This window comes from Palaemon carinicauda, chromosome 1 (assembly GCF_036898095.1).
Source record: "Palaemon carinicauda isolate YSFRI2023 chromosome 1, ASM3689809v2, whole genome shotgun sequence".
In the NCBI taxonomy this organism is placed as follows: Eukaryota; Metazoa; Arthropoda; class Malacostraca; order Decapoda; family Palaemonidae; genus Palaemon; species Palaemon carinicauda.
Genome location: NC_090725.1, coordinates 155,178,526 through 155,206,086, shown reverse-complemented (window position 1 = coordinate 155,206,086; position 27,561 = coordinate 155,178,526). Strand labels below are relative to the sequence as shown.

The 27,561-nt window shown below is 46.3% G+C and overlaps 1 protein-coding gene across 5 annotated transcripts in view; it reads right to left on the bottom strand.

The window, feature by feature from the left end:
* Hsf (Heat shock factor) overlaps nucleotides 1-27,561 on the bottom strand; it is a 562,710-nt gene that overhangs the window by 319,619 nt on the left and 215,530 nt on the right. For all 5 annotated transcript variants that reach the window (XM_068385887.1, XM_068385865.1, XM_068385876.1 and 2 more), the window contains exon 5: nucleotides 27,329-27,469. In XM_068385887.1, coding sequence (XP_068241988.1) covers nucleotides 27,329-27,469 — 141 coding nt within the window. The remainder of the gene's footprint in view (nucleotides 1-27,328; nucleotides 27,470-27,561) is intronic.

Genomic DNA, 27,561 nt, shown 5'->3' with positions numbered 1-27,561 from the left:
TTTAGCAAGTCAAACAATACAGATTGATGCATAACTAAATTTTTCCTGAATTTTTTTTGGAGTCGGGGTCGAGCTCGACCCCTAAATACCTAAATAGGGGTGTCCAAGAACGATAGCTGTCCAGGGTTAACACGACCTCTCCAGGAAAATAACCCTTGTGTTAACGGGGAGTTAACTGTATTTGAAATAAACCGGATTTCGATTAAACTGGTGTTTCACCTAACTGTATCCAATAATAATACAGGAAATACTCACATTTCAGTATCGTATTTATAATAAAAAACATTAGCGAATTATAATCTCATGCATTGTTTACATTCAAATCAGCTGATTAACTCTGCGTAGTCCATCGTCAACCTGAATTTTCGGATCAAATGACTTCCTTATATTTAAGGCATGCTATAGAAGGATATTTTTGGGCTCAGGCCATGTCCTGATGGAAGGTTCCTTTAAGTAGCTTCCTAGGGTATATTTAACTACAGTGATGTTCCCGGAGAATTTAACTTAAGGTCTCCAGAATTCTAACTCCTGGCGCGAATATCCTTGAAGTTTCCTTTTAGGATATCGCATAATATCAGGGGACGTATTCTTGACACACCACATAGCGTTTACGCTTCGAGGGGGAAAAGTGGCAAAATAAAAGAGGAGCCGTTATAAAGTTCCCTTCCTCCGTTACTGTTTGAGTACTTAGATGGCGCCATAATCGTCCATCATCTTTATTCCTTTTTCTGTAGCGGTTTTGCTCGGTAGTTTTCCCAGTGCTCTCTCGTTATCAGGATTTATTATGCAATCTCCAGCTTCTTCTGCCTCTGTAAAGTTGAGTATTTGATTCTTATGCTGTATAAATTTAGCTCTGGCCGTAAAGTAAGAATTAATTTGAATTACTGTAAACTAATTTTTTGGCAGAGCTATTGCCTAGACCGGAGGCGCCTTCGGCGCTGTCGTTCGTAACGCATGAATTATTTAGTTAGCCAGAACGACTTTCCCGGTATAATAGCTTAAATAAAAATAATTAGCTATTTAGTCTTCATTGCTAGGAATTAATTATATTATGCCGATAGTCTTCACATTAGTTTCGGCGAATTAGGTAGCCGATCTTGTTTACGCTAGGCTTCCTAGCCTAGGCGTTATAGTTTACTCTCTTGCGTGATATAATAGGTGTTCCTGGTGCTATTAAATTTAAATGAAGATAATAGGCAATTTATACATGTAAGATATATGGATTGCATATAAAATTTCCTCTTCTAAGATAGTATACGAAAGAGCTTCGATGAGTTAGGTAGTCGATCTCGCTGTCACTAGGCTAGTAACCTAGTGGCTTTAGTATACTTTCAGACAATCTCCCCGGTTACCCTCATATATAGGGTAATCCCTCCTTCCCTCTGAGTGTAGACTATGGCTACAATCCTAGTTGGTCTTGCCTCGAATTGTCATTCTGGCAAGGTTAGGCTAGGGTTTTCTGCCCCTTCACCTAGCTACTGATGGTGAGCTTTGGGTTTGGGTCAGAACCTCAGAGTACTTGTAGTGTGCCGGCAACTGATCGATAGGGTGAATGTACTCCCCTGTCGGATCTTGTTGGTTGGCATAGGAGGCCTTGCCTCCCTAGACTGCACTTGAAGGGGTCATGTGATCCCCTTCTCCCTGTGGTTTAGTCGACTAGTCCTGTGCTCGCAGACCCTAGGCTGAAGAATAGTGATTATTTTTCTGCCTAGGATGGCGCCGGTATTGGGACTCTGTTTCTCCATGATTAAGGGTGGCGGCTAGATGATTGCCGGCCCCCTTACTGTATTGGCAGACCCTAGGCTGGGGAATGTATTCTCCGTCCGCCTAGGATGGCGCCGATACTGAAACAGAGCTTCCTCTAGGTGTGGTAGGGCAGACATGCCGCCGGCTCCTCTCAAACCTTATACAGGACCCTTTCCCCTTCCCATTCTGCCCTTTAGTGATGGCTTAGCCATCACATCCCTGTGGCCGTTGTCCTACAATTTCGCCGATTGCCGGCAGGCTGTAGGGCCGGCTTGGGCTTCTGCCTGTATGGCCTAGTCGTATAGCTTCCCTATCGGACATGGATCTAAAGGATAGCTGTATCGGCAGGAGACCCATTTGCTTTAGAGTGTTCTTCAGTCCTTCCTTGGGCTGCCATCCACATCCTACGACCGGCAGATACCGGCACGGAGGCGGATGGGTGGAAGCTTGATTATCCTATATTCTCCCCTTCCATTAGAACCCTCATTCCGGAGGAAGGAAGTGATACAGTGCTCTTACATCACCCTTCACTCCTTGCTTTCTCTCTCTCTATTGGCTAGTGCCGCCAGCTACTAACCTAACTGGCGACTACCGGCCACTAACCTTGCCAGCAAGATGCAGACTAGACTTGTGGTCCAACAGCTGTTAATTCAATGTCACATCTGACTCTGCCGGCGAGAGCCGGCCGAGTCTGGTATTCCGGCCACTACCCTGTCATAATGAATGCTGGCTGGGATAGTGTACTGACAGCCGGTGACCCGCCGGTGTCCGGCAAGCCGCCGGGCATAAAAATTTTCAATATTGTGCCAGTTGAATTGCATGCCGGCAGCAACTATGGTATATACAGTAGCCAGTACATCTGTAGTATGGAGTATACTGCAGATAGAAAACTATGGTATAAAAGTATACAGTAGTTAAATTTTCCAACATACTCTGTGTCCAGGCGCAGTCTATTGTTGAGACCTTATAAGATTGGGAAAGGAATTCCCTTTCTTTATACTGATAGATGATCAGTTATTTTGACCCTCATTATTAATCATTTTGGAAGTGGGTGTTGTTTACACTACTCTATCCTTATAGGCTAGACTCTTCCATCGGGCCTCCTAAGGAGGATAACCCTAGAATTAATATTGATGGAGGTCACAGCAATTGGCTGGGCGGGAAACACACGTGTCTTTCCTATTTCATTTCTAGCTTACCTATCCTAAGCTATATGCAATAAAATAAAATGGAAATTATTATAATATTTATTAGTTTATCTAGTGAGATAGACTATGTTATACTCATTTTATTTTCCTCTCTTTACAGGAGGACCATGTGAAGTGCGACAGCGTCTTCTGCAACGTATGTAGCAGGGACTTCTGTGACCATCTGGGGTGTAGGACACACTCCTGCTGCTTCATCACCAAGGGACCTCTCAAATACTGGGACCCACAGGTATGTACAGTATGTAAAGACCTGGTGTATGAGACTTTTGAAAATCCCAAGACAACGTAGTCAAGGGATGCAGCTCAGGACAAGGTGCGCAAATGGGTTCAGGGCTTCCAAAAGAATGCCACGGGGCCTTACCTCCCTAGTGAGCGTATGAGAGCCCTTCTACTCGAGAAAAGCATCTGCGGATGCTGTTATTCCTCAGCCTCACCCTGAGATCCCTTGCATCCAGATAGCCGTCAACACGGATGTCACGGATGCGATGAAGGACATCCATCTAGATGATGAGAGGATGTCAGAGATGTCAGAAGACAAGGAAAGGACCTTCTGGCGGAAGGTCGAGATGAGGAGCCAACGTTGGCTCCAGAGACGGAAGAGGATGAAGTCGAAATTGTCTCTGTTTCGTCGGTTCCTGCCCCAGAACCCGTGCCCTCTACGTCCTCCGCTCCACAACCCGAGAGGTCGGACGACACCCTGTCTGCCATCATAGCTATGATGAAAATGTTCGAGAAGAAGAGCAAACAAAGGGAAGATGCATTCAGGAAGGAGATTCTTCAGTTGGCAGCGACCCGTGGGTCTCAACAGACTCAACGAAGAGGATCTTCCCTCGTGTTCCAAGATAAACCCATGGAGACATGACGAGTACATGCCGATTACAAACGGTAAGATCTTTATTTCAGAGAAGCTGGGAGCTGTCCTTATCGAGGACATTGAGTTCTGGCCCAGCTTTGAGTCCTATCCAGACTGCTTCGTACGTCTAAGGGCGGAACCTGTATCCAAGGAGGAGACAGAGCCTAAGGAGGTCATAGTGCTTGACCATACGAAGGCTCAGGCTTTGTTAGCCAGCAGTTTGAAGGACAGGGGCTTCACCAATTACAAGGTGCCGGCCCTGAGCAAGAAACATCCCTCTTGTCTTGCTCCAGCAACTATGGCTTTCCCTTTGCGGAAAAATCGTTTAAGGCGGTGATTAAGGCAGTGGAAGCTGGGAAACCTTGCCCTACAATGGAGGAGTGTAGGACCCTTTCCCTAGCCTTGCCAACGGATAACAAAGACTGGAAGGATATTCAACTTACCTTCTCAGTCGGGAAGTTGGAGGCTGATATCGCTGGACGTCAGTTCAGCGAAAACCTCCCCAAGTTGTCTGAGTTTCTCCTACGCAGGAAACAAGATACAAAGGAGAGGCTTGCTGCTTCTCTGTCCCTCCAGGTGTCCATGGAGGCAATGGCTAGTGAACAGAGATCCCCGGATATGTTCATGGTCATGGCCAAAACACATTTGGCAACCATAACTAAAGACTTCTACAGCTTTGTTAGGGCAAGAAGGGCTTGTAGAGAGTTTGTGTTTGCCTCGGCTGCGGTCAAACACGAGCCCAGGAAGTTGCTATCTTCCAATATCTGGGGGAAAGACCTATTCCCAAACGATTTGGTCAAAGAAACAGTCGACAAGGCCGCCACGGAAAATAGAAATCTTCTTCAGAAGTGGGGCATATCGGCTAAGAGGTGGTAATGAGATGTCTGAATCGTCAAGGCTCGAGATCGCCTCATCTCAACCATGTGATGCTGGCCATCTTCCGTTTAGCGGAAAAGAAGAGATGGCACTTGTCAGCAGTTCACCTTCAAGGGTTTCGCAATGTGACCGCGGATGCTCTATCCAGGATAACCCCGATAGAGTCAGAATGGTCCCTAAACGCAAGATCATTCTCCTTCATCTTACATCAAGTCCAAGAACTGCAGATCGACCTCTTCGCAACAAGCGACAACAAGAAACTTCCTCGATACGTGGCCCCGTACGAGGACCCTCTAGCGGAAGCAGTGGACGCCATGTCCCTCGACTGGAACAAATGGACCAGGATTTACCTGTTCCCTCCATCCAACCTGCTGATGAAGGTCCTCAACAAGCTGAGATCTTTTCAAAGAACAGCAGCCCTAGTGGCTCCCAAGTGGCCCCAGAGCAACTGGTTCCCTTTAATTCTGGAACTACAGCCGAGGCTGATTCCCCTGCCGGACCCAGTTCTGTCTCAACAAGTACAGAAGTTGACTGTCTTCGCTTCATTACAGAAAACCCAAGACCTTCATCTCATGATTTTCTCTCCCTAGCAGTAAAGAAAAGGTTTGGGATCTCGAAAGATAGTATAGACTTCTTAGAGGAATATAAGTCAAAATCTACCAGAAGGCAATACGAGTCATCTTGGAAGAAGTGGGTGGCCTTTGTCAAGGCAAGAAATCCAAAGGAAATCTCGATGGATTTCAGCTTGTCTTTCTTTATTCACCTTCATGAAAAAGGTTTAGCAGCCAACACGATAACTACGCGTAAATCTGCCTTGACTAGACCCTTGCTTTATGCTTTCCAAGTAGACTTGTCTAATGAGATTTTTAACAAAATCTCTAAGGCCTGTGCTAGGCTCAGGCCTGCAGCACCTCCAAGGCCCATCTCATGGTCTTTGGATAAGGTACTACATTTTGCCTCAAGTTTGGACAACAATACTTGTTCTTTGAAAGATTTGACTCAGTTATATTCTTGTTTGCTCTAGCCTCAGGGGCTAGAGTTAGTGAGATAGTGGCCTTGTCTAGGGAAGAAGGCCATATCCAGTTTGCTGAAACAAGTGAGCTAAACCTCTTTCCCGACCCAACGTTTCTTGCCAAGAATGAGCTACCCACTAAGAGGTGGGGTCCCTGGAGAATCTGCCCTCTGAAGGAAGATGTCTCGCTGTGTCCAGTGGAGAGTCTAAAGGTCTATCTTCGCAGAACTTCAGACTTCAGGGGAGGACAGCTCTTTAAAGGAGAAACATCGGGTTCAAACCTATCACTAAAACAACTAACGGCGAAGATCACCTACTTTATTCACAGAGCGGATCCTGACAGTACACCCTCAGGTCATGATCCTAGGAAGATTGCTTCTTCGCTAATATTTCGAGAGTCTTCGCTCGTTCACTGGATGGAAGTCATCCAGGGTGTTCTTTAAACACTATGCGAAGCAAGTGCAGGAGTTGAAGTGTTTCGTGGTAGCGGCAGGTAGTGTGCTAAAACCTGTCGCTTAGTGCTGCGAGGAACAGTGAATTATGTGGGACTGTAATTCTAAAGGGTGTACATGTTGGCACTTTATAGTACAAAAAGGTAAGTGAAATGTCATCATGGTGACATTATGGACTGTTCCAGTGTACAAAGGTGATGAAACCTAGACTGAACACTAAGTGCCATGTATTTTTTACACAAGTGTAAATAGACAGACATCTCAGAAAGACATTAGAAAATTTATTAAATTTTCATGTGAGAAGCAAAGATTTTGTTTTCAGGTAAAAAAAGTATTTCTGATTTATTCTGTTTAGTCTACATTAACAAATTCTATTTCACTTGCATTTTTATGTTATTATAAATGTATGCTAAATTTTTATTTATTGTTTGATCATAAATGATTAATTGTTTTGTGCGTCTTATTTCGCCCTAAACATTTTAATAAAGTTATGTGTGAGCATTCCTTTCATTCCTTATTATTCTGCATAATTATATTGAGCAAAGGTAGTAACTTTGTTCCTATATGTAAACAAACCTTTCTAGCTAGAAGTAACTTGTTTCAATACAAGATACAAACTTGTCTGTTACGATATACAGCTCGGCTGTTATACCTCAGATGCTATGGTGGCTGACATGAACCTGTGTTCATATTATGAATACAAACTTTGGCTAAAGGCATACAGTGAGACCTGTATGTCCCTTTGAATGCTAGGTTGGTCATATGAAATATGCAACTTCGAGACTTTTTCCCCGAGTCTAGTTCGACTCTTCCCTGTAGGGGGCAGGAAGCACTAACATGACAAATTCGTAGATAATTTGTATTTTTTCTAACTATACAAACCTTAGCTACTTAATTTGGGTATTACTTTCGGCGTAGCTGAAATGACTAGCCATTAAAATTTTAACGAGGGTTTACTACCCCACCGCTAGTTAGCGAGGGGGTAGGGAGGAGTAGCTTGCTATGCCCCCCCCCCCCCCTTACACACCTGTGATTAGCTCACTTTGCTTAGAGGTAGGACTTCCCGGGGGACAGGGCTGGTGGGCAAGTTTGATTAAATAGCTAAGGTTTGTATAGTTAGGAAAAATACAAATTATCTACGAATTTGTCATTTGTTCCGTAACTGAAAAACAAACCACGCTATTTAATATGGGTGACTCAACCCTTAGGTAGGGTGGTAAGTCCCAGCCATTACTGGCTTTTGGTTTTTTGCCCGGGGACTCAGTATCTGAGTGTGATAGTACTCAAAGATAAGGAGTCCCTGCACCTCGCAAGTGCCTTGCTCTGCAAGGACCGCGGCCTACGTAAGCTTGTGTGTGAAGGAGTAAATTGTGACTCGTCCTAGGCAGTTGACCTGAAGTCCTTTAGATGGAATTCTAGGATAAGACGTTCCCAATACCACCTCATAAGGGTATGGGGACGTGACAGTATTATCTTAATACTAGGAACACAAGGAAACATGGTTTACCTGCAGTGGTTTGAGGTCAGCTGTGCAGAGAACCCAGGATGCTGCTTTCCACAAGAGAGGGGAGAATGAAGAAAAGAATAAGGGCCAGGCATACCTTTTCATTCATGCAGACTAAAAACCGGGTAACAATGCCCTCAACCTTCTGCTACTTGTCCATTAAGGAACCTGAGGTTTAAACCAGCTGTTGTGCAGCCACCACAGGGTCGATAGAAAACGTATTGAGCCTCTTGTGGGTCACGTCTTGCAGGTAGTGGGCTGTGAATGTCGTCTGACGCTTCCAAACCCCTGCTTGTAAAACCTGCGTCACTGAGTAGGTGTTCTTGAAGGCCAGGGACGTAGCGATGCCCCTGACATCGTGTGCTCTAGGGCGACGTGACGGAGGAGGGTCGGGATTCAGGGAATGATGGATAACCCTGCGAATCCACGCTGAGATAGTATTCTTAGTGACCCTCCTCTTCGTCCTTCCAGTGTTCACAAACAATGCCTGCACCCGAGGACGAATTGCAGCTGTTCTCATAAGATAAAGCCTCAGACTCCTCACTAGGCACAGTAGAAGATGGTCTGGGTCATCTGTTACAGAACGAAGACTCGAAATCCGGAAGGAGTCGAACCGAGGGTCCGGCACTCCTGGATTTTGAGTCTTAGCAACAAACTCAGGGATGAAATCTGAACGTTACCTCCCCCCATCCCCTTGAATGGGTGATGTCATATGAGAGACCATGAAGTTCGCACACTCCCTTGGCCGAGGCCAAAGCAAGTAGGAACACCGTCTTCCAAGTCAGGTGGCGATCAGAGGCCTGGCGTAATTTTTCGAAGGGAGGAAAACTCGAACCACGTTCCATGGAAGAGGTCTCACTTCCGACTGAGGGCAGGTAAGTTCATAACTTCGTATGAGTAAAGAAAGTTCCAGCGAAGAGGAAATGTCCATTCCTTTGAGTCTGAAGGCAAGACTTAATGCTGAGCGATAGCCTTTCACTGCCGAGACCGAAAGACGCATTTTTTCCCGCAAATACACAAGAAACTCCGCTATTGCTTGAATAGTGGCATCGAGTGGAGACCCCCCTTCTACGACACCAACCACAAAAAACTCTCCACTTCGCCTGCGGATGACTTTCGCAGGTGTCGAGACATCCTTTCAGCAACTTGTTGCGAAAAGCCTCTCTCTGTGAGGAGGTGCTGGATAGTCTCCAGGCGTGAAGCCGCAGCGAAGCTACGGCTTTGTGAAAGATGTTGCCGTGTGGTTGTTTCAGTAGCTCGTGTCGTGGAGGAAGTTCTCTTGGGAGTTCCGTCAGGAGCTGCAGAAGGTCTCTGGTCTTGTTGAGTACCCTCCTCATCAGACAGAACGGGGAAAGGCGTATACGTCGATGTTGTCCCACAGTTGTTGGAAAGCATCTTGCCAGAGAGCCTTGGGGTCCGGGACTGGGGAGCAGTAAAGCGGAAGCTTGAAATTCAAAGCTGTTGCTAACAGATCCAGTCGGGGAACCCCACAAAGTCAGGACTTTGTTGGCTACTAGACGATCCAAAGACCACTCGGTACTCACAATCTGGGATGCCCTACTCAGACTGTCAGCGAACACATTCCTCTTGCCTGGAATGAAACGAGCTGATAGTGGAATCGAGTGGACTTCGATCCATCTCAGTATCTCTACTGCCAGATGGGATAGCTGCTCTGAAAAGGTACCTCCCTGCTTGTTGATGTAAGCCACTACTGTGGTGTTGTCGCTCATCACCACCACGGAGTGACCCGCCAGGTACTGTTGGAACTGTTGAAGTACCAGGAATACGGCCTTCATTTCTAGCAGATTTATGTGGAGGCACTTTTCTGATTCTGACCAGAGGCCTGAGGTCCTGTGGTTTAGAACATGGGCCCCCACCCTTTCTTTGAGGCATCCGAAAACAGCATCAAATCCGGGGGGAGGACGAGAAGATCCACTCCCTTTCGTAGGTTCTCGTGTGTCACCCACCACTGAAGGTCCATCCGTTCCACAGGACCCATAGGGACCATGACGTCCGGGGAATCGTGTCCTTGATTCCACCGAGACATGAGTCACCATTGCAGGGATCTCATCCTGAGGCGGCCGTTTGGAACTAGACGGGCCAGGGAAGCTAGGTGACCGAAGAGACGTAACCACGATTGGGTTGGGAGTTCTTCTCGTCTGAGGAAAGGATCTGTGACCCTCCTCAGACTTGCTATCCTGTCGTCTGATGGGGAGGCTTTGTGGAGATTGGTATCCAATATCATGCCTAGATATACCAGTCTTTGAGTTGGAAGCAGAGAAGACTTCTCGAGATTTACCATGATCCCTAGATCTTGGCAAAGTCCCAGAAGCTTGTCTCGGTGTCGAAGAAGGATCGACTCCGAGTCTGCCAGGATCAGCCAGTCGTCCAGATAACGGAGGAGACGGATGCCAATCCTGTGTGCCCACGAAGAAATCAGGATGAACACTCCGGTAAATGCCTGAGGTGCTGTGGAGAGACCGAAACACAGCACCTTGAACTGGTAGATCTTGTTGTCTAGGCTGAATCTTAAGTACTTCCTTGAAGATGGATGGACTGGGATCTGGAAGTACGCGTCCTTCAGGTCCAGTGTACACATGAAGTCTTGTGGTTTCACTGCAAGTCTGACCGTGTCTGCCGTCTCCATGCTGAACGGGGTTTGTTTGACAAACCTGTTCAGAGCTGAGAGGTCGATGACTGGTCTCCAGCCTCCAGACGCCTTCCTTACAAGAAAGAGTAGACTGAAGAAGCCTGGGGAACCGTCGACGACCTCCTGGAGAGCGTCCTTCTTTAACATGGTCTCGACTTCTGCCTGTAGGGCTTGGCCCCTTGCCGATCCCATGGCAAAGGAGCTCAACGACACTGGATCCGCTGTCAGGGGAGGTAGAGATGTTGTGAACGGAACGCGATATCCCTGACTGATTACGGAAATTGTCCAGGAATCGGCCCCGAGTTGCTGTCACCTGATTGCGCAACTTTGTAGGCATCCCCCCACTGGTGGACATGCAGGGGGATTGCCAATCCTAGCGTTTGTGGCCTCGGCCACTCCCTCTAGGATTTTTCCCTCCCCTGGAGGACTTTTTGCCTTTCTTGTCTTTGACAGAAAAGGGCTTCGACACCGTTATCTTTGCTGCCACTGCCGGTTTCGTCGTCTTGAACTGGCGAGGTTGTTGAGGTGCTGGAAGTTTATAGGGCTTTCATGTAAGAGCCCTATGTAGGAGAGAGTCCTGATTGGACTTCCTCCACCTCTCTGCTGCCTGTTCCACGTCTTTAGGCTCAAACAGATTCTTCCCCAAAAGGGAGGAATGTCTGAGCCTGCTGACCCTGACGACTGGGACCTTCGTGTGGAACCTCTCTGCCACCGCATCACGTCGTTTCAGGATGGGATTGGCCCACAAGTTCGAGAATTGGTGGGCCAGAAACTCAATGGTGCAGGTGCCCGAAAGGAGGAAGGTCTCCAGGCCCTTCCTGGTGCTCTCCTTAGACAGGTCCTCGGATCGCAACAGGATGCCAAGAGACCCCAGCCAGACGTCCAGCCACGAAGTAGCCTACAGGGCACACTTCGCAACCTTCTCCTGACTTGGATCTCTGTCGCCAAGAAAGACACTTGCCGGCTAGAGAGCCTCTCTAGAGGGACTCCCTTGGTGAGCTCTTCCACCGAATGGTGCAAGGGGAGAGCTAGGCAAGACTCCTCCATGATCTCAAAGTACCTCCTCTGGTGGATACGAGGAGGAGGGAGGAGCTTGTTGCCAGCAGTGGAACGGCTGGAGGAGGCGAATTCGGAGAGCTGGCCCTCAACCTTATCCCTGGCACTCTTCACCCCTTGGGACCAGGGCAAAGCCGCATTGGCCTTAGCGGGTTTCTGAGTGCCAAAGACTCGGTCCAGGACCGTGTCCTTGCCCTCTCGAGGAGGAATCTCAGGGTCCGGGAACCCATTGAGATGCCTCATCAGGGTCAGAACCTGCCAGAAAGCATGCTCTGACTCCTGTGGCTCCCCTCCTGGAGAACTAGCAGCAAAGTCTCCCGTCCCCAAAGGCTCTTCTTGGGAGGACACGTGGACGTTCTCTGCGGGTCTTGTTGGCTCTGGTCGAATCCTTGAGGATGACTTGCGGATGGTTTTAGAGTCCTTAGGCTCCCTCCTGAGAGGAATACAGGAATCCAACAACGATGTCTGTGGGCTCTTCTCCACCCCAACCCGGGACGATTCTCCTGCACGAGGTGGGGTTTCTCCCATTGGTGCGATGGGAGAACGTCTCACCTCGGTCGACTCCCATGAGGACGGAAAATCCTCGTCCAGAGGAGAGGGAGAGAGAGTCTGTGGGTGTATGGAAAGAGCCTCCCTCAAGGACTTCCGAGGAGCCAGCTTGGCCCTGGGAGAAGTTACCACGACTTCTACTCCTCTCTTCCTCTTCAGTGGGGTCGGAGCTGCCATTGATTTGAGGCCCAACTCAGAGAAGGCAGGTTTGAAAGCCTGCAAGACGGCTCTGACAAGGGGCCCGGACCATGGTTGCTTACTGACAGCTGCACTGTCAGAGACACTCTCTGAAGGGAGGGGGATCGGGTGATCCTTCGGAGTAGAAAAAACCGGGCCTGCCTGAAAAGAAAGGGAAGAAGAAGGTTGGTTCCTGGACCTATCCAGAGTATTCCCTTCCTCCTGCGGGAGCGCTGATCTGCGCTTGCCGGGGGGGGGGAGGATGTGAAGATGACGACCTGGAGGCTCTCGTTCCTGTAGCTTCACACGGGGGCTCGCGCTGTGAATCCCGATGGGAATCGCGCTGGGGATCGCATTGGGAATCGCAATAGCGCTCGCACGATGTTATCTTCCCTGGTTCGCGCTCAGGTGAACGTTCGCGCGCGCCGGGGCGGCCGGAGATGATGGCGAGGGCGCGCGCGAGCGAACGGGCGAGCGCTAGCGTGCAGGAGAGCGATGGCGCTCTGGCGAGCGATGGCGCACAGGGCGCACAGGCTAGCGACCGCGCACAGGCGAGGGGGCGCGTGGGCGCGCAGGCTAGCGACCGCACACAGGCGAGGGGGCGCGTGGGCACGCAGACGATCTGCGGCGCGTGGGCGAGTGGGTTGACGAGCGATGGCGCGCAGGTTACGGAGTGCACAGGCGTGCAGGTGATGGAGAGCACGGGCGCGCAGGTAATCGGTGGAGCGCAGGTGATCGGTGGCGCGCAGGTGCGCAATCTGGCGATAGCAGAGGCGCCGAAGGTTGTGCAGGCGCTTGGGCGCGCGGAGGTGATAGCTCGCGCGCGGGTGGGCGCGCAGGAACTCGCTGAGCTCCAGAAAGTGTGCGCGCACGCGCAGGGGAACTACCCCTAGCGCGTGGGCGTGCAGGAGGGCGCACCGCAGGAGCTCGTGATGGAGACTGCGCGCAATGGCGGGTAGGCGAGGGCTGACGAGCAGGCGAGGTCTGAAGGCGCGTAGGATATCACTGACGGAAGGAGAAGAAAGATTCTTCCCTCCTGCGCCCAGATCCGGAGATCGTGGGCGTGCAGGCGCACGTTGGCGCGCAGGCGAATGCTGGCGCGTAAGTGAAGAGCGCTGGCGAGCAGGAGATCATCAGGATGAGGGCGCGCAGATGTGCGCTGGCGAAGAAAAGATCGTTGGCGTACAGGAGATCGCTGACGCGCAGGTGAGCGCTGGCGCGCAGGAGAGCGCTGGCGAACAGGAGAGTGCTGGCTCTTAGTCTCAGCCACAGGAGATTGCTGGCGCGTTGTCCCTGGAGCAGGTGGTTTCTGAAGTGCAGTCTCAGGAATAGCAGGAGCGCGCTTGCGCGCCATAGCGCGTGGGCGTGCAGGAGAGCGTTGGCGCGCAGAGGATACCTGGCCCTTAATGGACTTACTCACAATGTGAGAAAGCCCCCTTTGCCCCGAAGGGACCGATGCCCGTTGGATAAAGGGGTGCATGGGCGCCCACAGCGCGTCAGCGCCACAACACTGTCGACGATAGACAGAGGATCAACCTCTGCTACTGTCGGCGACTGTTGACAGCAGCCCCCAACCTGATTATGTTAAACAGGGCTTCCTTGGAGGCCAAACCCTGAAGCCCCAAGGAAGCCCAAAGCTGCAACAAATCATTGTTAGACACATTATCAGAAATATCCTCCCCGGGGGAGGAGGAGGAGCTGCCTTGCTATGGGAGGCAACTCCCTCTCCGGAACCCCGAGGTTGGTGGATGTAAGTACGGCCTACGCTACCACTTGACGGCCCCTCGGGAGAGACCAATCTAGTGGGAGCTTCGTAGGAGGTTCGGGCTACGGAGGAAGAGTCCTTGAGATTTTCTCTCTTCAAGGAAACCCCTGGAGGAGAAATATCCCGTTTGGGCTTCTTCTTCCGGCGCCGGGAAAACCTCTCCCACTGGGAAGTAGACCACTCCCTACACTCACCACATACTTTATTCCTTTCACACCGTTGGCATCTGCAATAAGGACATAGGGTGTGAAGGTCTGTGTCCACCGCCGACATAAACGTACCGCAAGAGCGGTCAGGTAAGCCGGGACACTTCTGCATGGTAGAAGCCAACTTCCAAACACACTGAAAAGAAAAAGCAAAAAACAAAGATCAAAGGCTGCCATAAGCGAGGGTGGGAGCAGACACGTCTGATCGTCACCCGAGCCAAAAGCAAAGTGGGCTAATCACAGGTGTGTGAGGGGGGGAGGGTAGCAAGCTCCCCCTCCCTACCCACCCTTGTTAAAATTTTAATGGCTCGTCATTTCAGCTACGCCGAAAGTAATACCCATATTAAATAGCGTGGTTTGTATTTCAGTTACAGAACAAATAATATATGATTAGAAAAAAATGACATATAACAGTAATGTCATAGGTCTCTTAGGTCTAGATGACCAAGGAAATATCGTCTTGAGGTTTAAGGCACTACTGGCAAATCCACGGATACATTAATGCTCTGGTAAACTTCCATCAGACGACATGGCCTGAGCCCAAAAAACGGATTTTGAGCTAAGCGAAAAATCTATTTCTGGGTCGACCTGTGGCGCCCGGTGAAAAGAGTCCTTCTTATGTACCTTTTCTGATAAAACCTTCCAATTATACCAGAGAAAGATAAAAGCATGAAGAAACAAACGCATTTACACATCTGTGTATAGGTTAGTTTTTGCATCGATTATATTGATTATTCAGTACAGTATGTTGATTTTGTTATTACCAATGTTTTACTTAATTTTTCTTAGGACTTCCAAATGAAATGTTTTTCTTTATGACGCCGCCTGAAACGACGGCGTCATAAAGTACGCTCAGTAAACAAATGAAGGCATTTAACGCGCATGATGAAAGTGATAAATAATGATATTACAGTAAAAGATTTTAGAAAATATGTTATTACAAATATTATTTACCGTATCTATATAAAATCATACATACGTAGCAAAGCAGGAAAACAATTTACGAGAGAGAGAGAGAGAGAGAGAGAGAGAGAGAGAGAGAGAGAGAGAGAGAGAGAGAGAGAGAGAGAGAGAGAGAGAGAGAGAGAGAGTTGTTTTACGTACGTAAATGTAAATTTTAAACAAAAAAAAATAGCCCCATTTCATATTAAATAGGTTATTACAAATATTTTACTTTATCATATTACAGAAGTCTGTATAATACTGTAAAGTTCAGTACAGTATGTTGTTGTTATAGTCGTGGCGATGAAATTCTCACGAAACAAAAACACGGCATTCGATTACAACAGCTGATTCTCTCTCTCTCTCTCTCTCTCTCTCTCTCTCTCTCTCTCTCTCTCTCTCTCTCTCTCTCTCTCTTCGTGTTATACAATACTTACATATAGATGAAGAAACTAAAATTAGTTTTCTTAGTGTCAATTAAATACGAAACGAAAAAATTATGCCGAGTTTACATCCATTTCAATCGTTGCTAAAAATACGGCATCTGATTTCATCATCAAACCACTATTTTTTGGGAAACATCATTTTATCCTAGAAAATTGCTACTCTTTAAATAGTTAATTGCACATTAAGAAAGCGTGTACTTTTGTTTTTAAATTTCGGGTGTGTTTTAAAAATCGAGTATTGTTGACTTCTTTTTGTTTTACTTTTGGCTGTGATTAGATCACCTGACGTCTAGCTGCCGCTCTTGAGAGCGTACGAATACACTAACAAAGTATCGTTTATACCATTTCTTAACTTATTCAAACCGTCTATACAGTTGATATTACATAAGCACCAATGTGTTATAACCTATTAAATTTTTTTGTTTATTACATTTAAAACACTCTCTCTCTCTCTCTCTCTCTCTCTTATTACATTTAAAACAACACACACACACACACACACACTCACTCACTCTCTCTCTCTCTCTCTCTCTCTCTCTCTCTCTCTCTCTCTCTCTCTCTCTCTCTCTCTCTCTCTTATTACATTTAAAACAACACACACACACACACTCTCTCTCTCTCTCTCCTCTCTCTCTCTCTCTCTCTCTCTCTCTCTCTCTCTCTCTCTCTCTCTCTCTCTCTCTCTCTCGTGTTATACAATACTTACATATAGATGAAGAAACTAAAATTAGTTTTCTTAGTGTCAATTAAATACGAAACGAAAAAATTATGCCGAGTTTACATCCATTTCAATCGTAGCTAAAAATACGGCATCCGATTTCATCAGCAAACCACTATTTTTTGGGAAACATCATTTTATTCTAGAAAATTGCTACTCTTTAAATAGTTAATTGCACATTAAGAAAGCGTGTACTTTTGTTTTTAAATTTCGGGTGTGTTTTAAAAATCGAGTATTGTTGACTTCTTTTTGTTTTACTTTTGGCTGTGATTAGATCAGCTGACGTCTAGCTGCCGCTCTTGAGAGTGTACGAATACACTAAAAAAGTATCGTTTATACCATTTCTTAACTTATTCAAACCGTCTACAGTATACAGTTGATATTACATAAGCACCAATGTGTTATAACCTATCAAATTTTTTTGTTTATTACATTTAAAACAACACACACACACTCTCTCTCTCTCTCTCTCTCTCTCTCTCTCTCTCTCTCTCTCTCTCTCTCTCTCTCTCTCTCTCTCTCTCTCTCTCTCTCTCTCTCTCTGTGGGCTACTTTTCACTACCTCCCATTCCTTACCTCTCTCTATCTCTCTAACAAATGATATCTTTGTTGCTCCTCAAAGTTTCATTTATATTGAAAATCAATCATGATTTAATTTTCCTTACTTTCTCCAATCTCGCACCATCGGTTACATCGAGGTATTTTCGAAATTTCCGGAAAATCCGCGATATATGTATATACATGCGTTATGAAAAAAATCCGCAAAGTGTTGAATCCGCGATGGTCGAACCGTGAAGTAGCGAGGGATCACTGTATTTACTAAAAGAAATAATTATTACTTGATCTATCATTTTCTATTTAGCATACTAATTTCAATAGTTTTATTTGAAATGCAGCTCTGTGTTGTTTGATTATAAAGCTTTAATATGACAAATTCAGAGACAATTTGTATTTTTCCCTAACCAATCTTCCTAACCAATACAAACATGGAGTTAATTATTTGGATTATCTTTCGGCGAAGCTGGAAGGTAGCCATTAAACTTAAAGTGCGAGGTGGCAACACTGCCTAACTGCTGGTGACTGGAGGGGTACACAGCCACCTCTATATATACTCTCACAGCCTTGAGGTACGTCACTTTTGATTGCAGGCAGGACTTCTGGGGGACAGGTGATGGCAGACCAATTTATATAAATAACTCCAGGTTTGAAATAGTTAGGGAAAAATAAAAATGATCTTCGAATTTGTCATTTCTTCCCATACTAACAAACCTTCTGTTATTTATTTGGATGACTGACTCACTCTTAGGTGGGTGGAAGTCCTAAGTTTGGCATGGACATTGACCAAGATTTTCCTAGTACAGTATACGGCTGTGGTCTACGGAAAACTTTAACACCTCGCTAAAATATACAAAGTGAGTATAATAACGGCCTGTGCAATTCAGTGTAATTTAGAGTTTGTTGTCTTATATAAATACATTCTGAGTTTATATATAGAAAAAACAAGAAGTTTCCCATTGCTTACCTCGCAGAAAGCAATGGGGATGTGGACTGTATATAAATTCATCACTTATGCTAGGTTAAACAAGGGACGTGACAATTACCTGCAGAGGTTGAAGCCAGAATGCAGAGGGACCCATGGTGCTATAACCCAAGGAAGGGGAAGATGAAGAAAGGAAAAGCCAGACATACTCTCATTCATCCCAGTCTTAACTCGGGTAACCAATGTCCTCAACCACCTGCTACTTGTCCATCAAGGAGCCTGAGGTATTCTTAAACCACTTGTTGAGCAGCCACCACAGTAGTTTGCCTCTTCCACATGCCTGCTTGTAGTATTTGCAACATTGAGAAGTTGCGTTTGAATGCTAAGGATGTGCTAATTCCCTTGACATCATGGGCTCTAGGTCTACGAGCAGGAAGATGATCAGGAGCCAAGGCTATTACAATCACCTGGCCGATCCAGGAGTAGACTGTGTTCTTAGTGATCCTCCTTTTTACTCTCCCTGAGGTAACAAACAGAGGTGTTAGTCTGGGCCGTGTTGCTGCAGTGCGTTTAAGATAGTATATCAAACTCCTCACTGGGCATAGTAACAACTGATCTGGGTCATTGGTTACAGAACGGAGACTAGCAATCTGAAAGGGCCTGAATTTATGGTCCAGTACCCCCAGTTTTTGAGTCTTATCAATGAACTCAGGGACCAAGTTGACTGTCACTTCCCCCCATCCCCTTGAATGTGCGGTCATACGAGAGGTCATGAAGTTCATTGACTCTCCTTGCCGAAGCAAAAGCGAGCAGAAACATTGTCTTCAAAGTGAGGTTTCGGTCAGTTGCATGGCGTAATAGTTTGTAGGGAGGTCCTTTTAAGGATCTCAGGACGCGAACCACGTTCCAAGGAGGAGGCCTAATCTCTCACTGAGGGAAAGTGATCTCATAACTCTGTATGAGTAAAAAAAAAAAAATAAGCTCCAACAAAGAGGAAATGTCAACTCCTTTCAGCTTAAAGGCGAGGCTTAAGGCTGAGCGATAGCCTTCCACTGCTGAGACAGAAAGAAGCTTTTCTTCCCGAAGGTATACAAGGAACTCGAGTGGAGAGATATTCCTTCCACGACACCAACCACAGAAGACTCTCCATTTTGCCTGGTAGACTGAGGCTGAGCACTTTCGCAAGTAACCGGACATTCTCTCCGCAACTTTTTGTGAAAAGCCCTTCTGAGAGAGGAGACGCTGGATAGTCTCCAGGCGTGAAGTCGAAGCGACTGCATGGTTCTGTGAAAGATGTTCGCGTGTAGTTGTTTGAGTAGACCTGGTCGTGGAGGAAGCTCTCGCGGCAGGTCTTCTAGAAGTTGCGAAGTCTGAAACCCACTCTGCATGATGCTATAGCAGAGCTACAATGGTCATCAATGGATCTTTGGATGCTATGGTCTTCTTGAGCAGTCTTCTCATCAGGCAAAATGGGAGGAAGGCATACATATCAATGTTGTCCTACCGTTGTTGAAATGCATCCTGCCATAGACCCTGAGGGGCCAGCACTGGAGAACAGTACAGTGGTAGCTTACTGTTCAGAGATGTTGCGAACAGATCTACAGTAGGGGAACCCCATAAAGTCAGGACTTTGTTGGCTATCTGACGACGAAGACCATTAGGAGCCTACTGAGTTGCTCTGCTCAGATTGTCCGTGAGCACATTCTTCTTGCCGAGAATGAAGCTGGCTGATAGGGACATTGAATGTTCTTCTGACCATCTGAGGATCTTTACTGCAAGATGGCATAGAGGCTGCGAAAAGGTTCTGCCCTGTCTGTTTATGTAAGCCACTATTATGGTGTTGTCGCTCATCAACACCACAGAGTGACCTGCCAGCAACTGTTGGAACTGATGAACTCCAGAAGATTTTTGTGATGGTACCTTTCTGACTTTGACCAAAGGCCGGAGATCGTATGGTGCAGCAGGTAAGCCCCAACCCTTCTTATTGATGCATCTGTGAAGAGCATCAAATCCGGAGGAGGGACGAGAAGATTCTGGCCATGTCAAAGATTTTCCTCTGCCATCCACCAGTTCAAATCTATCACCTGGTCCTGAGTTAGGGGAACTCGAGTGTCCAGTGGATCAGAGTGTTAGTTCCACACGGACTTCAGCTGCCATTTCAGGGATCTTATCCTTGGGCGGCCATTTGGAACTAGACGGATCAGAGAGGTTAGATGACCTAGCAGACTCGACCAACGAGAGGCCGGAAGGACTTCTTTTCTGTGGAAGGGTGCAACCCCTTCTCTAAGTCTGTGCACTCTTTCGTCTGATGGGAAGACTTTCTCTTGGACGGTGTTTATTATCATACCGAGGTATACCAGCCTTTGGGAGAGTTGCAGTAACGACTTCTCGCGATTTAACAGGATCCCCAGATCCTGACGAAACTCGAAAAGCATGTCTTGGGGACGAAGAAGGGTTGTCTTCGAGTCTGCCAGAATCAGCTAATCGTCCAGATATCTGAGGAGACGGATGCCATTCATGTGAGCCCAAGATGACACTAAGGTGAACACTCAGGTAAATACCTGAGGAGCTGTCACAAGTCCTAAGCACAGAACCTTGAACTGGTATATCTTTTCCTCGTGTAAGAACCTTAGATTCTTCCTTGAAGACGGATGGATTGGGATCTGGAAGTATGCATCCTTCAGAACCAATGTGCACATGAAGTCCCTTGGACGAACCGCTTGAATGATCGTGTCTGCGGTCTCCATTCTGAACTGAGTATGTTACACAAACTTGTTCAGAGGAAAGAGATCAATGCCTGGTCTCTAGCCTTCAGTCGCCTTTTTCACTATTAAAATTCGACTGTAGAAGCTTGGGGACCCCTTCGCAACTTCTTGGAGAGCGCCCTTCTGCAGCATGGTCTGGACTTTGGCCATGAGGGCCAGCTCCTTTGCAGATCCCTTCGCACAGAAGCTTAGATGCACTGGGTCCCGAGTCAGACAAGGGAGAGATGGAATGAATGGGACGCGATACCCTAGAGCGATCACTTCGACCAACCAGGGTTCTGCCCCGTGAAGCTGCCACCTCGGCCAGAGGCACTGTAGGCATCCTCCCAAAGGTGGTAGATAAAGAGGAATGCAATTCCTAGTGGAGTGACCACCTTGGCCACTTCCCTTTCCTCCCTTCTTTCCTCTGAAGGACTTGGTTCCTTTCTGGCCTTTGGATGGAAAGGGACGCTTAGACACCTTTGTGGGTCCTTTGGACCTAGAAGCTGAAGGGTGAGAAGAGGAAGGTGCTTGCTGATTACAAGATGACTGGGAAGGTCTACCAAAGGGCCTTGATGTCATGGCCCTCGGGAGAAGAGAATAGATTGACGATTTCCTCCATCGTTCAGCAGCCCTCTCTATCTCCTCTTGGACGAAGAGAGAAGAACCCTCGAGGGTGGAGATCTTCAACCGGGAGACTTCCACCTTTGGCACTTATTTGTGGAATTCCCTGATGATGGTATCCCTTCTTTTGAGTATAGCATTCGCCCACAAGTTGACAACGTGGTGCAATAGGAACTCATGAGTTCAGATACCCGACAACAGGAAATACTCAAAAGTCTTCCTGGCCGACTTCTTCAAAAGATCGTGGGAGCGGACCATGAAGCCCAAGGATCCTAGCCATAGATCAAGCCACAAAGCAGCCTGCATGGCATACTCCGCGCCTCTCTTTATGTCAAGAAGCTCAACTGCCAAGAAGGAGGCCCTCAGAGAGGAGAGAGTTTAAGTTGGGTCAGAAATCTCCTGCTTGAGGGTACACTCAGGCACACTATTCTATCTTATTTCTCTTCCACTTGTTTTGTTAAAGTTTTTATAGGAGATATTTATTTTAATATTACTATTCTTAGAATATTTAATTTTTCCTTGTTTCCTTTTCCCAGTTGGAGCCCCTGGGCTTATAGAATTTTGCTTTTCCAACTAGGGTTGTAGCTTAATAATAATAATAATAATAATAATAATAATAATAATAATAATAATAATAATAATAATAATAATGACTCCACTGAAGGGTCGAGGGACATGGTGGAATGAGGTACCCCTTCGATCTTATAGTACTTCCTTTGTAAGACAAAAGGAAGTGGAAGAGACCGGGAGTAGGAACCTACTCTCAAGGAACTAGAAGTTCCAGCTATCTGAGTAATAGTCTTCCTTTTGGTGGCTGTCAAACCTTTAGACCAGGGCACAGCCATACTAGACCTGGAAGGCTTCAGGGTCTTGAATATTTTGTCGAGAACCATGTCCTTACCCTCCTGGGTGGTGGAACCAGTAGTAGACAGCCTAATAATGGCCCTCATACAAGAGAGGACCTGCCAAAAGGTGTGCTTGGACTCACATCTCTCCTGCTCAGAGTGGAAGTTCGGACTAGGACTAGCTGCCTTTGGAAGATTCTCATCATCAGTATCAAAGAGGTCGTCCACCTCCAGGGTCACGTCATACGAGCTCCCCTTGCTGCAACGTTCTTGGGTTCCATCTTGGTGTCTTTCGACTCCCTATGCACAGGATGTTCCTCCACGGCCTTACGAAGGGGAACCAGACGAAGCTTTGGCAGCGGTAGCCGAAGGCTTTTCCTCTGGAGGAGGTAAGTAGATTGGACGCTGGTGCGAAGGCACTACCTTAATTTCTTGAGAATTGAAGGGATGGACAGTTATCTCCCTGGGCGAGCCTATGTCCCTACTCGTCCTAGGGTGAATGATGTCGGCATGAGGTGGAGTTACGCCTCTAATCCTCTCTTCTGCCTTTTGGTCATGGTTTCCCTTACCTTCACCGGGGTAAAGGGTAGGTTGGCCATGTAAGATTCAGAAGATCGAGGACCCTCGGCACGAAATTGTGATGAAGGTGATCTGCGTGTCTTGTCCGATGTTGATCTCCTTCTAGGATCTAGACTCCAAACAGACGAACTCGACGAGGATTCCAAAGGAATCCTAGGGGTTGCTCTGACAGTAGCAATCGGAGGTTGTGGCGATGGAGGAGCCACACCCAGAGACTTCTGCAGGGTAGAGAGAGAAGTACTCACCCCTGCAGGAAGCTCAGTACCTCTAGGTAAGTCATGGGATTCCCGTGGAGGTCTAGGAGAACATCCCCTAGGGGTATCACTAGATGGAGCCTTAGTCAACGCAGGGGAGAGTCGCTGTGGCAGAGGAACACTTTCCTTCAATGGACGATCAGGACGATCAGAACTAATAGGAACATCTGCGAACCTATTAGGAGGCTCCTTGAAAACCCTCTGGAAAGGGTATCGGCCTGCTGTCGGAGGTGGTAGAAGCTTGAAGCGGAGGCGATGGTGTTGGTACCGCACTTGCTCACGATTCCGACACATCTGCTCATTCATCATAAAATTGCTCGCAAAATCACAATCCCTCGCAAAATTGTGAGTTTAACGCGTCAATGGGCGCGATTCATCAGCAGAAGTGCTCGCAACAGGAGCACTAGGAGACATACTAGAAGAGGAAGGTCTAACGCCTTCCTGCTGCCGCAAAGAAGGACCTATGTCCAACGAAGTCAGCAGAGAGGGCCTCTGAGTAGGGACAACCCTGAGTGTTGGAGAACACTTTCCAAGCATAGAATAGGCGAATGCTTTGTTGATACTCCCCAGGCGGTGAAAGGCACTAGGGGTTTAGCCGGTCAGTCTCATGATCAGGTTCGGTCCGAGGTCGTTAAGGTGAAGGTCGCGTTGAGGGGCTACGCGCTGATTGGCTGCGCGAACACCTACCTCTACCTCTAGACAAGGAACATCTTGACCTTGATCGTGAACACGGTTCGTGATCGTGAACAAGCTGTTCATGTCATGAGCGTCGTGACTACCTAGCTCGCGAATGTGAGAGTTGGTCTCGCGAACGTGAACATTGTTCTCATGAACGGTGTCCTCGCGAGTGTGAAAGCAGCCCTTGTGAACGGGAACGTCGTCTTCACGAGTGCGAGTGCCGTTCTCGCGAGTGCGAGCACCGTTCTCGCGAGTGCGAGCGCCGTTCTCGCAAGTGCGAGCGCCATTCTTGTGATCAAGATTGTAAAGATCTAGAATACGAGCGTCTTGACCTAGGTCTAGACTGTGCTCATGATTGTGCAGAGCGTGATCGCGACACTGCTCCTCGTAAAGACAAACTCCTCCGAGGAGAGCCTTCTCATGAATGTGAAGCTCTAGAGCATGAACTCCTTCCAGAAGAAGAGCGGTCAAATCGTGATGACCTACGATCCATCTGATCTTCTGATCGTCACGAATGGCGATAAGGGGAAGAGTGTCCAGAAGGGCAAGGCAATGGCAATGCTTGTCCTTTCACGCTGCTAGTGGTAAGAGCACTGGTCCTGGGAGATCAACACCTGCAACCGACGGGTTCCTGTAGGAAGAAACAAAGGGTTGGAGGTTACAGGACGACGAGGTCCCAGGATGGCAAGTGGGGTCGTCGTCAGCAGAAGGCCGTTGGCGAAGCGAACGCGAGTGATCACCTCGTTCATGCGTGGAAGGTCCAGGAGAAAGCGACAGATGTACTTCGCATAGTTCCAGAGCGTGAGATGTTGACGGCTCTAGAGAAGGGTCCTACCTAGCACCGCACTGAAGGAGACACAGTAGTTCTGCCTTTGAAGGGGGTCCCGAAATCCCTAAGGTCGGCCACACCTGCAGAACATCTGAAAGGGAGAATGGCTCCCCGGCGGCTGGAGGTGAATCTGCTTCTCCACGGGAAGCAACAACCTCCCCGGGGTTGCCAGGCAGTTGGTCAGTCTGCACTCGTACTCGATGGACCCTCGGAAGAGCGAGAGTGAGAAGGAGCTTTTGAAAGAGATTTGGGGGTGCGAGACGAAGAAGAACACGCTTTCCTCACCCCTGGGGGAAAAAGATCGCGCTTGGCCTTCTTCTTCCTACGCCGTCCAAATTCCTCCCATTTGAAGGCAGACCACTCCCTACACTCTGCGCAGGGCGAACCCTGCTCGCAACGATGCCCTCTGTACGAAGGACATGAAGGTACCACAGGCAGCACCCTCGCGCCCTGGACCGGATCGCATGAAGGCGATCGTAGAGAAACCCACACACCTGTAAGAAAAAGAATATCAAAAAGTCCAATGACATTCTAGGGAGGGAGAGGGCATGTTCAATCTTTACTGAGCCAAAAGAAAAAATGGCGTACCTCACAGCTGTGAGAGTATATACAGAGGTGGCTGGATACCCCCAGGCCACCCCAAACTTACCTGCTCAAGCAGTTAGGCAGGGTTGCCACATCACACTTTAAGCCTAACGGCTACCTTCTAGCTTCGCCGAAAAATTCCTAATAAATAACGGAAGGTTTGTTAGTATGGGAACACAGAGACTTTGCAAAGAAATGAAGATTTCATTTATTACAGAGAGAGAGAGAGAGAGAGAGAGAGAGAGAGAGAGAGAGAGAGAGAGAGAGAGAGAGAGACGTATGGAGATGTAGTGCTACGCAATGTTTTATTGTGATAAATAGTCTTTGTGTATGTACAATAAAGTAAACCATTCCATATTCTAAATAAAATCTATTTACTGTGTTTTACAGTACTGTATACTTTACTCTGCAGTACATTATGGTACTAATTTACAAACAAATATTTCGGTAGTGTACACAATGATATCCGAAATGGATCACATCAATTCCTATGTGATCCATTTCTAATGTCCTAGTGTACAACGTGATTTACAGTAGACAATTTTATTATTTACTTTACCTAATATTTACAGTAAAATGTAATGTATTTACCTACACTGTGTGTGTTTTGTGTAATGTAAACGAGAGAGAGAGAGAGAGAGAGAGAGAGAGAGAGAGAGAGAGAGAGAGAGAGAGAGAGAGAGAGAGAGAGAAAGATAGAGAGAGAGAGAGAGAGAATGACTTGAAGTTTTCTGGCATCCTGACATCAAATAAGAGAGAGAACTAATACTGTAATTAGTTATAAATGTATTATATGAAAATTATGATAAATTATAACACATTGGTACTTAGGTAACACTATATTAACTTTAAATAGTAGATGTTTTGAATAAGTTGAGAAATATTATACACACTACTCTTTCTTATTGATTCGCATGTGCATCAGCAGAACTGATCCCGGAACCCAAAATACTTAGATTGATAAAATACATCCGAAATTTAAACCAAAAGTACATCAATGTTTTATTAAAGCTTGATTAACTATTTAAATATTCGTAATTTTCTAGAATGCAATAATGCTTCCACAGAGAGAGAGAGAGAGAGAGAGAGAGAGAGAGAGAGAGAGAGAGAGAGAGAGAGAGAGAGAGAGAGAGAGATCAGATGTTGAAAAGTAATCAAATGTACTGTTTTTGTTTGTTCGTTTATTTAAAAGATACAATTATTATGTAGATATTTATAGTTTAGTTTATAAAACAGGCAGTATTTTTGTTTAAGAAAGTATAGATAGTACAGTATAACATACTGCGCAAGAGACAACATTCTTCAAGAAAACGCATAGGCTACGAGCCGTCTGAACAAAAACAATGAACACTTACATCCAGTACAGTTAAGCTGTACTGTAGTAATATTACTGTACATATACTACAGTAATATACACTACAGTATCAGTGGGCATTAGGTTACAGTACAGTATTACTAGATAGGAACAACTTTGTTATACCTTAGCACAATACTGTATTGCAACCTTACCGTGTGTAGTACGTAGTGTACATGGGTGCAAATGTAGTGTACACTGTACGTATGATTACAAACTGTTGTAGAAACTAAATTAAAACCATATTAGGCAGTATTTACTGTGTTATTCATCAGCTTGGGCACCCGCTCGTGGCAAGGAGCAGCGAGTTTTTAGGTTAGGAGTTAGCCCACCCTAGTACAGCATTTATTAGCAAAAATTCCATTTTTGCACCTGTGTCTGTAACCTAACTATCACAAAGCAGGAGGGCTGACTATACTGTTCATTGTGTTTTTTAACTTAAAAATGTAGTTATTGATAAAAAATAGGAGAGCAGGATCTTACAGCAGTAACTAGCATTAGGGTAAGGAGATAAGCAATGGGAGAGCAGAACAATGGTGGCAAGATTACAATTTTGTGGCGCGCAAATTTTAAAATTATTCTCGGCACCAGGCGAATCTTGCTTCGTATCGGGAAAATTTTTTCATATTATAAGGCAAAAAAATCTTTGCATCTCGTTTCTTATCACAAACTTTTCATATAAAGAAACTTTTATTTTAAAAAGCATCACTGTACTGAACAGCCCTTACAGGAGCACCATAACTTACAGGAGCACCATAACTTGCTCTTTACTGATGAAATACACTTATGTACCAGTAATCTAGGAACTTCAAATGTGAGGTATGCAAAATTTCTCATATGAAACTAGAGTTGTATTTGAGATTCAATTGCCCTTCTCATCAAGAAAAATGTAGACTGCACATCCATAAAAGTTAAGCTATGTCTTCCGTTTGGATAAAAAACTATTTGGAAAAAGCCTATAAATTTTGCAACCATATAAAACCATTCAGAAAGTAACTGTTATTACTAATTGTAAAGAAAAAAATGGACATCATATACATTGCATTCTTTATAACAACTCTTTCGTATAGTAATCCAGAAAATTATTCCAGACTACGGCAAATCAGTCAAAAGTCCAATACTGTACACTACCAATTTACTCCAAATATTAAAAAGGGCAAATCATTCAAAAATAATAAAAGTAATACAATACTTACTTCAATATTTTGTGCTAGTTGTGGGATAGCATTTATGGATGCAGCATCATCAACACCCTCCAATGCTAGGTGTCCAAACTTCCTCTTTGGTATTATTGGTTTAGATGGAGATTTAACCATTGCAACCAAGAAGTGAATTAACTGGAAAAAATAAAACAATAGTTGAGTAAACTTCATAAAAATCCTATATTGTATCTTAAAGCTAATAATTTTAATTCAGTCAAATACTTACA